The 13,395-nt window shown below is 44.1% G+C and overlaps 1 protein-coding gene across 4 annotated transcripts in view; it reads left to right on the forward strand.

The window, feature by feature from the left end:
• The window catches only part of tdrd12 (tudor domain containing 12), a 39,715-nt gene extending 30,157 nt beyond the window's left edge, over nt 1-9,558 (forward strand). For all 4 annotated transcript variants that reach the window (XM_046036868.1, XM_046036867.1, XM_046036870.1 and 1 more), the window contains exons 36-38: nt 4,887-5,040; nt 5,201-5,261; nt 5,357-9,558. In XM_046036868.1, the coding sequence (XP_045892824.1) occupies nt 4,887-5,040; nt 5,201-5,261; nt 5,357-5,433 (292 nt within the window). In that variant the 3' untranslated portion in view covers nt 5,434-9,558. The remainder of the gene's footprint in view (nt 1-4,886; nt 5,041-5,200; nt 5,262-5,356) is intronic.
• The last annotated feature ends 3,837 nt before the right edge of the window (nt 9,559-13,395 follow it).

Consider the following 13,395-nt stretch of genomic DNA (forward strand, 5'->3'; position numbering starts at 1 on the left):
CAGAGGCTGAAACTCAGCAGATGATCCAGAAGAGACGACTGAAGATTGAGGAGATCAAACGCTCAGTGGAGCTCAGTAAGGAAGATGCAGACAGAGAGATAGCAGGTGGTGTTCAGGTCTTCAGCGCTCTGAAGGAGTCTGTTGAGAGAAGCCAGGCCGAGCTCATCGACACGATCAAAGAGAAGCAGAGAGAGACAGAGAAACAGGCTGAAGGCTTCATCAAAGAGCTGGAACAGGAAATCTCTGAGCTGAAGAAGAGAAGCTCTGAGGTGGAGCAGCTCTCACGCTCTGAAGACCACCTCCACCTCCTCCAAAGCCTCCCGTCCCTGAACGCTGCTCCACCCACCAAGGACTGGACAGAAGTCAGCGTCCGTCCACCTTCATATGAGGGGACTGTGAGGAGAGCTGTGAATCAGCTGGAGGAGACGCTGAGTGAACAGATGAAGAAGCTGTTTGACGCCCAGCCCAAGAGGGTCCAGCAGTATGCAGTGGATGTGACCCTCGATCCTGATACAGCACATCCTGCTCTCATCCTGACTGATGATGGAAAACAAGTTAAACATGCTGATGTATGGAAGAATCTCCCAGACAATCCAGAGAGATTTGATATTTGTGTTCATGTCTTAGCAAAGCAGAGTTTCTCTTCAGGGAGATTTTACTACGAGGTTCAGGTTAAAGGGAAGACTGAGTGGGGTTTAGGAGTGGCCAGAGAGTCGATGAAAAGGAAGGGAAACATCACAGCGACTCCTCAGAAAGGTTACCGGACGATATGTTTGAGGAATGAAAATGAGTACTTTGCTTGTACTGACCCTCCAGTCCGTCTCTCTCTGAAGTCTCAGCCTGAGAATTATTTTGGTTTAATTCAACAGTATCTTTGTTTTTTTTTAATATGTAGGCTACTCCATTACAGACAGTAGGGGGCAGCAGTGCGTCAAGACCAACGGCAGCAAGTTTCCTGTGTTATTAATTTCTCCTGTTTTACAAGTCAGTAAACTGCACGAAAGCATAAAACCGAGAAATAAGCATAGTGAATCTTGTGTTTAAGTTTTTTTGTGTTCACTGTGTAGTTTGATTATAAGTTACTGACCCTCTGCTGTGTGGACGCGTTACTGTCAACGGTAACGGTAAAACATAAACATTTAAACGTTAGCTAGCACTCTCGTGGCCTGTACTGTGAAGTGGGGTAACCGGCTTATCCAGTTAACTTCAGGTGTAACTTCCGGGTTAACCCGCACTACGAAAGGTGGACAGGTGTTACCCGGGGTCTGTTGCCATGGCAATTTACGCCGCATCTCTAAACTGCTCCGAGCAGGTTTTGTTGGTGGTGAACTCGAGGTTCCCCTGCACGTGGACTCCACACCTCATCTGTACTCGGTGTTACTGATGAGAAGTAGGATATTAATACATAAAATCTGTTTAGATTTCATCCTGATTTGTTCCCCTGAGGAACAACAGCATCACGTTCAGACAGCGAGCTGGGATTTAGAGAGGAATCCTAATTAACGGGACAGTTTCTTAGATGGAGCCCGTCTGCAGGCTGTAATTGAATTCTCCCGAGTGGTTTCACATATTTAGATGGAGGAAAAACATCCTAGATTAAAGTGTGAAATTTACAAGAAGGAAAATCTGAAATTCCCTGAAATGAATGTCATAAAAAAAAATCAAAAATCACTCTGGTGTTTTCTTATGAATACGGCCGATCCAAGGCAAAGTCTCTGAGTTGCGTGATGGTGATGGGGGGCTAAACTCAGGAGTATTTCCTCACGTTTAATATAACTTTCCAGTGCTAAACTGATGTTGCAGCCTTGCAAAGTGAAGTTCCTCTCATAAATGTGTGACTATAATGTCAGAGAATATTCAAGTTTTTACTTGTAGATTAATCTGGGAAATTAAATTCTGTCTCAGATTATTCCCCCTCTCCGCTGGCTCCTTTTTTTTCTGTACCTTTACATCTTAATCATATTACACATAAAATTCATAATAGAGATTTGAACTACAATTAGAACACTGAAGATAATCAGGCTACAGATTCACTCCATGCGACGCCAACAAGCCTCCTTGGCTCTGTCGGCCGCCGCGATATTAGATTTAGCCGTTAACTTGTCTTTACATTCGTATTCCCTGACACTACCAACGGGCGTTCCGCTGGAGAAATACGGAGCATGCGCCGTTGCGAAAAAACTCTGCCTGCATGGCCGAACACGCCGCTTTTATGCGAACGCGCACCAAGTCCAATTAAGTTAACACGGACTCAACTAACCAACAGCTGATCCACCTTCGTAGTTTAACTCCAGTTTAGGCGGTCAGTTTGTTACACTGAGTTTGCCTGATAACCCCGAGTGAACTCTGAGGAGGTTGACCTCCTTTCATAGTACCGGCCACAGGGCGCTCTGTTGGCGTGACTGGCACCGGCTGGCTGGCACCGCTAACCTCACGGGCGCTTGTGGAGCTTCTCAAACCCAAAAACGTTAAAGCACGTTTTTTAATTTGCCATCAACTGACAGTATTCAAGTTCTACACAGTCTCACTTCAAAACCTCTCAAACCTGTATTTACTGATGAAATGGCGTACAACACTTAAAAACAAAAAACCCAACGTTAGCCTCTTCGGCTTCCCGCATAAATGGTTCTTCTTCGTGAGAAGTCCAGTCATGGCAGACGGTGGAAACGATACTTCTTAATAAGGATATTGCTCTCCCTCCCTTAAACAGCCTCTCTGTAACGACACGTCGACAATATTTCACGCTGATTACGGCAGCCCAATGTATTCAAGGCAGGACTCTTTTCTTACATGTACAGATATGAGCATGACACTGAAGTTACAACAACTTCCTCTTTCAAAGCTAATCAGTGATTTTAAACCCCACGCCACGGACACGCCACGTAAATCACAGACCTGACCATTAAACCATTAGGACATCGCTCCCAGAGGCTTCTTTGTAGGACTGGACCTATTGGAGACATCCCAAAAAATTTGCACATTTCGTTGAAGCGTGGCCTGGGGGTGCTGCTTTTTAGGGGGCGCGAGCGAGCGACTTTGCCACGCCGATGCACAAAAAAACCTTTGACACGTGTATATAGGTACAATTTGAAGTTTTGTGAGTTTTCCAGCACGTGTAGGTCGCCAAATATGGGCTTGATTTGCAGAAAGAAGAATTACTTCAATTTCAATAGGCTCCTTGCACATTTCGTGCTCGGGCCCTTATAACTCTGACCTTTCTGTGCGTTTGTACATTTAAAATAACACATGTAACGTGCTTCTAACAAATCAGAGGGACCGACAGAGGTTAACTTCAGGTCGGACTTTCTCTGAATTTTAGAGTTCCTGAAAATAACGTTTTAAGAAAGTAGTACCTTCGGTCTGCTTTTGTTAAGCCTACTTAAGGTCTTCATTTTAGTGCTGAAAGACCGGTCAGTGAAGTCGTTAAAATAAAGTTAAGTGCCAACTATCTTTTAAAATAAATAAACCGTTCAAGCTATTGGCAGTAGCAGTGTGTGTCTGTTTGTTTTGGTTTTGGAACATTTCTGGACGTCTCCTTTTAAGGTGTGTTCACACTGAAAGCGTATTTAATATTCGCCTCGTTTTACTCGCCCGAGTTTGACCTCTGGACATTTTGAGTGTTCACACACAAGCGAATACTACAGCTATATGGATCCAAAGTAAACATTTTGCTGTGATGTAATTGCAATAAACGGATCAAACTGATGGCGAAATAACTACAATATGATGCAGTTCTGTGAAACATATGGATTGATGCTTTGTCAGGTCTGTCAGCAGGACAACAACCTTTAAAATGTCTGTTTTCTGAAAGGAGTTTGGATCGATCAGGGCTACGCTACGCTAACCTGTTCGCAGTAAAGTACAACGACAGCTGGAATAAAGTTACAGACACGTTTTCTGAACTCACCAGGTAGTTCAACAAGTAACGTCCAGCTTTGTCCGGTTTTTATATAAATATAAAGTAGTGGAACCGGATGTGCACAGGAGCTGCCGAGAAGCGCGAGTGAAGATAAATCAAGTTGTAACTCCAAAAACTAAAGTAAAAATCTAATTTAATAAAAGCAGTTAACTCTGAGCTCCTCCTGCGGGTAAACGGCGAAGCTGTCAGTGCAGAATCCAGACCGACCACGGGGGTTATTTGCTACCCGTGCGCTTCCCCGTTCTTCAGCAGCCCCCCGTCGGCCAGCGGATTGTCATTACACCGCTCCAATGAGCGCTCCGAAGCCGCCGGTGACGTTTGGACAATCTCACCGCTGATTGGCTTTCGCAACATCGCGTCAAGCGAATTTCTCGCCCAAGTTGAAAATTTGAACTCACGCGAATTTCGCATCTTTGACTTTGTGTGTAAAAGCTGGATTCGCTTTCGGTGTGAACGCACCTTTAGGCTGTGAGGTCGAATCTGTAGCAGAGCAGCCGTCAGGTTGCATCACTGTGTCCCTCTCTCTGCTCTATGTCGTGGATGTATAAAGAGCTGCTGGTCTATATGTCTGACTGAGCGAGCTGCAGACAGGATGAAGCCTGGCTGGAGTAGAGCCCAACCGATAAACCGCTGTGCTGATATTACTGATTGAATTGAGCTAATAGCAGATAAATCGGTATCTGTGATTATAACAGCCGATAAAAGACGGAGAGACGCATCCTTCAATCATGTTATGAGTGTTGTCGTTGCATAGTTTGTCCACCAGAGGGCGCTCTGCAACTCCCCTGTTGGCACACACGGCGATGTTGTTGTTTTGTTTAAAGTACAAAGTTTATTTTAAACTGCATGACGTCATGTTATCTTGGTGACGTCACAAAGCTGCACACAGCAAATGTTAGGGATGATCTTTGTTTGTTTTGTGTGTTTCTGTCGGTGTGTGATCAGGTTGACTCTCTCTTGTGTTCAGTGGCAGAGTGAACGGTCGGAGCTACAGAGCCGACCTGGAGCTCCACGGCAACATCGCTGCTGACCGCTGCTGCTGGGAAATAAAATCCAATGAGCCAGTCCTCAAACTGGTCAAACAGCAGCAGGGACACTGGGAGAGACTTACCAGGAACAAGGTGCTGGATTTAATTTGGTTCTATTTTTAAAGATGTAAAATTAAGTAGAAGTAAATAACAAGCTGTTTGGACATTTATTTTATTATTGTACATTTTAGATGCTTTTCAGAATTTACAAAATAAAGTTTTGAGCTGCGCTGTTATGTTATTTCTTTCACAGAATATATTTGTGAGCTACGACATGGAGCACTTGGAAGAGGATGAAGACGCAATCCCGAATGGTAAGAACCTCAATCGCTGGAAACTGTAACTTGTGATAAGTCTTTGAAACAGGCCTGGACAGCTACACTGAACTGTTTCGGGGTTTGTTCTTCAGGTCCGAGGTTTGTGGAAAACACAGGAGGAGAGGGGAACTGGTACGTGAACTCAGAGAGCGGCAGCGAGAGCGACTAAAAGACACGCTTAACAAAACACCTCATCTCTCCCTGAGACTCCCGTCATCAATTATGATCCAAGGATCACAAGAATGCTGTCATCTGTTGTCAGAAGCGTACAACAACACAACCTGCAGCCTCCAAAATGACTTTATCTTGGCCTCAGTTTGTCTAAATAACGTTAGTTCAGCGACCAATCAAATCCTGACTTGTGCAATATTCACAGATTTTTCATATTAGTTTCCCCTAAAAACTGTTCGTGAACTTTGTCATATTGATTTGTCGTTGAATCACAGTGGAATTTAATGTTGAAGTGATTCTCTAAGAATGAACCTTGTACAAGCGCAAAAAAAGCTACAGCTCGATATCGTATTTACTCTAACGTGTTTTCTAGATTCATTACACACAGTGAAACATTTCAAGCCTGATTTTTTTATTATTTTTTATTTTTACATCTTACAGCTCATGAACTCAAAACTCCGGTATCGCATATTTTTAGAACAGAAATGTCGACCTGTGAAAAGCTTGCATCAGTTCATAAACTCCAAACACCTGGAACCGTTTCCTTGAGTCTGGGTCTGGTGCTCACAATCTTCACAAGTTTTGAGATGCACCTGTACAAAACACAGCCAGAGCACAAGTATTCATCGCCTTCAAGTTGGTATGCATCTCCTTTAAGTCTGCTGTGCTCTTGGCTCGCCGTTTATAAATCACTTGGTAGTGTCTCCTCCTGAAGATCCCCTAAATACTTGATTGAACCAGACTTGGGGCCCCACAAACAGCAAGAGGGCACTTATGTTTTACTACCCGCCTGACACACAGCGTGTGCACAAAAGGAAAATATATTCCCTGGGAAATACTTTTATTATCAGTATAGCCTCTTTGTCTGTACAACATACCAACTCCCCCCGTTTTTAGATAAAATTTATTACTTTCAAATTTTCATTTTTATAAAAGCAGAAATGCAAAAAACTTTACTTGTTACAGATTCACAAATGCGAGTATTTGAGTCCATTTCCTAAAATGTCATCCAGCTCTTAGTCGTGTCTTCAGTACTGACTGACTGGCGGGGGTGTTCCCAGCTATTTAACCTCTGTGGGGTCGTTACCGAGGTGATGGATACGGCCTGGTTCGTTAGTGCTCTTCTTGACTGTTGTGACAGCATCGTGGATCAGAGGCCAAACGTCTTCGAGTATCTTCAACCGAGTCCCGTTGCTTCGATTTTAACCTTCCTTTGATATTTCCCAAAATGTCAACCAATCCCTGGAGAGGAAATGTTCCGCTCTGAGAAGGGGCCGCTCATTTAGCCCCCCTGGAAAAGCAATAGCTAAGGTTTAGACCTGCAGATGTCCAATACTATACAGCTGCAGTACCGGGGAGGAACCCCGCAGTCCAGGGACCATAGTTTCTACTACTCTCAGATGTAGAACTCCCTCTATCCTTAGATTCGATTCCTTCGATTCACATAAAGTTCATATATTTGAGTCACAAGCTGCAGCGCTTCACAACCGGTCAAATGTAACGGGGAAATTAATAAGTTGTTAGGGATTTGTTTCTTCAAGATGTCCAAATAAGACGTGACAAATCGGAGGGGAGTGAATGCTCTTTACATCCACTGTGTACACATGTTTGATTATTAATTGATAAAAATGGTATTGCTAATAACATTTGTCCTGATGCTGTAATATTTACACCGCTGGCTGATGATGGAATCAATCTGGCTCCAAAAAAAAGGTGGACTTGCTTTTGTAGAAAATCCTCAAAACTCTCAGCTGGATGGAAAGACCAATTAATGCAGACTTGAGATTTAAAGGAAGCTACTTATTTTAAGATGCAGCTGAAAATGTTCCAATTTAAAGCAGAATTTTTATCTTAAAATAACAGCTTCAAAGTCTCTTGAACGGCGTAATTCTTTATGGCACCACATCACACACCAACCGGACTCCTCAGCATGCTGGCTTTAAGAGGCAGGCATCAGGCAGCTGTCCTTATTTACCACAGCAGTGAAGTACTCACAAAAACATTTAAGTTGCACTTTTAATTAATGCTGTGAACCGTTTTGGAGGCTGTGTGATTTGTTGTTGTACTTGTGGTTGCTGTAATGTTGAGTGGATGTCCAAGCCATGTGTTTAGCTGAAGAGGCTGGGATGGTCCTGTGTCACTACATCGGACTGTTTGCGCTCACTCTTTTCCTTTCTACTCCCGGCCTAGCGAAAAAAACTTAAATTGAAACATGTTCAGAAAGTTTATATTGATGATAAAACCTGCAGATCTGAGAAGGTTCAGGAACTTATTTTCACAGTAACTGTATGTTTTCTGTTAAAGAAATTTCTGCTCTGTGATACTTGTTTTTTACTTTTATAGTTTAATAATATTCTTGTTTTTGTCGTTAAGAGCTTCAACTGTTTTATTGTAATTTGGGGTTTTTTGGCCACAGAGTTTGTTGCCAAATATTTACCCTCAAGACTTTCTTTTCTCCTAAACTTGACCAAGTAGTTTTGGTGACTAAACCTAACCAGCCAGTAGCTTCCTGGCAGAAAGCCCTGAGGGAAGACGTTTCCCCATGTGCAGAGTTTTGAAGTTAGTTCTTGAACCACAAAATCTTATGAAAGTTGGATCATTTGAATTGTTACCCCAGAGAGGAGGATGCTGTTTCCTGTCACAAACAGTGCAGTGTTGTATTTTTGAGTTATATCACTAGTGGCCATAAAAAAATTTTTTCCTTGGAACCAAATATTAAAATTAAATGTGTACCAGACACCCAAACTCACGATTGCATAACTTATAACAGAATCAGGTGACGTGTCACAAACTTGAAACATTTTAAAACTAACATTTCTCACCAACTACTAGAGTGAAAATCCACACTGAGATGTCAGAATTAAAATATCTGCAGCCATTAGTTTCAACCTCTAAGCACTTCATAAAGGGCACCTTACTGGAAATTGGTGCCTGTTTATATTTAAGACATTCAAAGTGGTACAAACACTTTAAAGTGACAGAATTGATTTGTTGATAAATAATTCTGAGTTTTAGTTGAGATCACTAGTTTCTAAACGGTTTCTGTCACTTCTATTGATTTAAAGTTTTACTCTTGACATACAAAGTCTCCGAGAGGCCAGATCAGTACTCGTTTGTTTAATAGCAATTAAAAAATTTATAGAGCACTTTTCAAAACAGAGTTACAAAGTACTTTACATGGTTGAACCAGGATTAAAACATTTCTGGAGGCAGTGAATAGATGCTGAATATTATAGAAATTACTATCTGTTGGGTTAAAGTGCCGTTTACTGTTTGTTTCAACTGAAGTTGTTGGTTACTAGACTGTAAACTGTCAGTGCTGAAGACTTTGGAGACGTTTTACAGGCTCATGTTTGTGTTCAACAGGTAAATTAATTGTTGTGGTGTAAGGCCCCGTCCACACTACTGCGTTTTCTTTTTAAAACGGACCTTTTGCTACGTCTGCTCCTCCCGTCCAGACAAAAACGGCAAACGAAGACCTAAAACGGAGAAGTTTGGAAACGCTGCCGACCCAGATTTTCGTTTCGAAACTCCGGAGGGCGTTTTAGTGAAGACGGGCAAAAACGGAGGACTTTAGAAGTATGATGCTCACGCTCGGCTCTCTGATTGGGTCTCATTAGTCATGCGAAGCGAAACACGATGCTACTGACAGTTTCTGACAAAGTATTTTTATTAAAATATTTTGTACCCTGCAAATAACGCTTTCCTGCCGACACTTGTAGGCTACTGCGCATGTCACCATTTACTTTGTGAAAACTCCCAGTCTGTTTTCTGCTGCCACAGTCACTTTTAACTCCCGTGTTACATTTAGTAACTGTCCCAGCTCGTTATTGGTCCATGCAAAAAAAATCTGGTCTGATTCTTCCACTGTGTTACTTTATTCTTTCGCCAAATCTTCTGTTACTACGGAGTAGACCATCTGTTTCATGTTTACAGCGGCACGTGAACGGCCACTAGATGGGGTCTTAGACTAAACGGAGGGTGTTTTCATGTGTTTAATTTGACCAGTTTTCCCACAGCTGAGTGTGAGTCTGCTTTGCTTTACTTGCTCTGTAATCATTTTACTTAACGTTAAGTTGTAAATCCAATAAAACAAGGAAGTTGTTTGTTCAGTTAATCCACATGGGCCGGCTGTTTGTTTTTGTGTCGCTGCTTTGATTTTAACATTTCTTCTGTAAAAGTACACTGGTATTAAAGTATCAGCTAAATGTAAAGAAATGAGTAAATGTAGCTGTCAAATGTGGAAGTAAAACTTACAGTATGTGAAATGCAGGGGTGGAAAGAACCATGTATATTTGAATGAATTACTTTTACTTGTAGTATTGAGTATTTCTACACTGAGATACTTTTACAAAAAGATATGAGTACTTCTTCCACCCCTGCTGAAATGTGGTGAAGTATTAGTATAAACTGGCATAAAATGGAAGTATTCAAGCTCAAGTACCTAAAATTGTACCAAAGTTCGGTACCATTTCATTACTTTCCACCACTGCATTTATCAAGTTGGGTGAACCCAGAACCCAGAATCTCTCATTTGATCTCAGGATTATTAAAAGCGGCAATGTGAAGCACCACTACGAGACCAAGTACAAATCCTTTGAGCAAACATACCCACTCAAATCTGAAGTGAGGGAACAGAAAATACAATGAAAATGAAATAAGTTTTGATTTTACAGTTCAGTTGTTGACTAAAAACGTGTGGATACAACAGGTACGTTAAGGTACTGAATGATAACGTTAATATAAAAGGCGTTGACAGCCTCCCAAAGCACCTTACCCTAACCATGACGGGTGTGTGCCTAAACCATAACTCGGCGACTGTATGCATTTCGACTGGCTAACCCTGCAGCTGTGCACACTTTTAAAAAATGTGGCTCAAAGGTTTATTTAATATTTCATGTAAACAAAAACCTAATTACATCAAATTTGACATTTACACATGAATGCAGAACCTGAACTTCTATGTGACTTCATAACCTGGTTTTCCCTTTAATGAAGAAAATTGGTAATATTCTCTATTGTTGTTATCTTTATGTGGCGAGCCACATGAGACTGACGGGGGTGCAAAGCTGCTTGCTGGTCGCCAATGTCCTGGCTCACTCAGTGGGGGGTTGGGTACCAGTGAGGCTGATGAACCCATGCCGTGAGCCAGTTGTTTTGCCACCAAGGGCAAGAGTCGCTGAGCTGTGTAAACCACAGAGGGTGCTACACAGGGAGGTGGTGGCATTTGAGGAGGCTGCAAGAGAGCTGCACGTCAAAGCATTTGCAGCGGAGTCTAAAGCCGACTGCAAGCTGGATGGGTCAGGGCCGTTGTTTGTTCCTGTACAAGCTGATCTCCAGGGGCTCACCTCAGATCAAGTGCCCCAACTTGACCAGCTGTTGGAGAATTACCAGGCCATTTTCTCGATAACCACGATTACGGCTACACCACTACGGTGACGCATCATATCCCAACAGACCATGCTCACCCTATCAAGCAAATACATTGCCGGATCCCCCCACATGTGTTTCAGAAAGTTAAGCAACACCTACAAGGCCTGGTTGCTCAAGGCGTGCTGAAAGAGCGCTGCAGCCCTTGGGCGTCACCCACAGTGGTGGTGATAAAGAAGGACGAGTCTATACGTTTCTATTGCGACTACCGGAAGCTTAACAATATAACACACAGGGACGGCTATCCTCTATCTAGGGTGGAGAAGTCACTCGACGCCCTGGGTAGGTCTCAGCTTTTCTCGTCTTTGGACCTCACGGCAGGATACTTCCAAGTGGTTGTAGCTGAACAAGACCAAGAGAAGACGGCCGTAACCACCCCATTTGGATTGTTTCAGTGGACCCTCGCATGCCATTTGGGCTCTGTAATGCCCCAGCAACATTTCAGCGCTTAATGGAGGCGAATGGGGTTCTTTTGGTTTACTTGGACGACATCCTTGTGTTCTCCAAAGATTTTGAGAGACATGTTGAGAGACTGGATCTGGTTTTTCCTTCTCAAGCCGGAAGTCAAGTTCCTTGGACATGTAGCTTCAGCTGGTGGGGTGCGAGTGGACATGGAGAAGGTGAAAGCCTTGGGAGACTGGCCTGCTCCACGCTCGGTCAAAGAGGTTCATGTCTTACTACCAGCGGTTCGTCCCACATTTTGGCCAACTTGCAAGGCCCCTGCATGCTCTGATGGGCAAAGAAAGGAGGGGTGGCATGAAGACGCCACCACAACACTTTGAGTGGAGTGAAGATTGTCAAGCAGCATTCGATGGGTTCGAGAAGTGTCTGATGGGCCCACCTGTACTCTCATAACCTGACTTGACTCTCCCATTCATTGTCACCACGGATGGGAGTCACTGGGGTCTTGGAGCAGTCCTGAGTCAACAAGTGGGGGTCGAACGGGTAATATCCTTCGCCAGCCAAGGACTGGGGGGTCTGAGTGAAATGACAAAAACTACTGTGCCTTCAAGTTGGAACTCCGTGCCCTCAAATGGGCCGTAACTGAAAAGTTCAGGGATCTCCTGCTATATGCTAAGTTCACGGTCATTACGGACCACAACCCCTTGCAGTACTTGAAGACGGCCAACCTCGGTGCAGTGGAGCAAAGGTGGGTAGCCCCGCTAGCTGAGTTTAACTTCGAGGTATATTACAAGCCTTTTAGACTGAACCAAAATGCAGACGTGCTGTCTCGTATCCCAGAGGTTTTGGAGCCGGACACTGAGGACACAGAAAGACTTCTTGGTTCTAAAGGAGGATGAAGTCTGTGCTTGTCTGTGGCCTGCCTGCAGAGTTGGATCCAAGGAGTCAGGGGCACCCTCTGCCGTTCAATCCAGGAGGAAAAGCCAGATCTGTGGACGCAGCTGCAATGAACTGCAGGAAATCCAGGTGTAGGATCCTGATATTGGTCCAGTGTTGGCTGCTGTCCAGGGGTGTGAAAGACCTAGTAAACAGGTATTCTGTTCCGGTGCATACGTGATCCCAGAGATGGGGAGGAAGTACGTCAGCTGGTTGTGCCTGAAGCCTTACAACGGATTGTGTACGAGACACCGCATGACCATGGTGGTCACTTTAGTTGGCGGGGCACCGTGGAGGCTCTAAAGCAAAGTTACTATTGGCCCACCATGGTGAAAATGTACAATGCTGGGTACGGCAGTGCAAGCGTTGCCCCCTGGCTAGGGACGTGTTCCTAAGAGCACAAGCACCAATGACCTGCACAAACGTCACGGCCCCCTTGGAGGTGCTGGCCATGGATTACACCCTGTTGGAACCTTCAACTGGTGGATATGAAAATGTCCTAGTGCTCACCGACATGTCTACGAGATTCACCATCTCAGTGCCAACAAAGGACCAGACTGCACGAACCACCGGGACTGCACTAATCAAACATTGGTTTGTGTATTATGGCTGCCCTGCCGTTTGCATTTCGACCAAGGTCGAAGCTTTGAGGCTGGCGTGATTAAAGAACTCTGTCGTGTGTACGGGATTGCAAAAAGTAGACCAAGTCCCTACTACCCACAGGGCAATGCCCAGTGCGAGCGCTGCAATCACACGATGCATGAGATGTTAAGATCTCTTCCAGCAGAAAAGAAGAGGAACTGGCATGCACATTTGCCAGAGTTGGTCCTGGCATATAATAGCCATGTCCACTCCTCCACTGGATATGCCCCATTCTACCTACTCTTCGGGAGGGATGCACGCCTGCCCAGAGACCTTCTAGGAGGCAAGGATTTGGAAATCAGCGACACTGACAACATTGACTGGGTCCTGAGTAATCACCAACGCCTACAACAGCTGGGTCTTTGAGGCATCTAGCCCAAGAAAAGCCCCCCATTATCACAATGAGGCACAGTATCAGTCCACCTCTGACACCTATGATGTAGTATGTTTGCCCCATACCAGTCCTTGTGCCCCACAGGTCAGTCACACAATCAACCACAACACATCACACAGTGACACTCCCGGCACAGATGGGGAAGGGCAGCCAGCT

The sequence above is a fragment of the Micropterus dolomieu genome, linkage group LG22, assembly GCF_021292245.1.
Source record: "Micropterus dolomieu isolate WLL.071019.BEF.003 ecotype Adirondacks linkage group LG22, ASM2129224v1, whole genome shotgun sequence".
Taxonomy (NCBI): Eukaryota; Metazoa; Chordata; class Actinopteri; order Centrarchiformes; family Centrarchidae; genus Micropterus; species Micropterus dolomieu.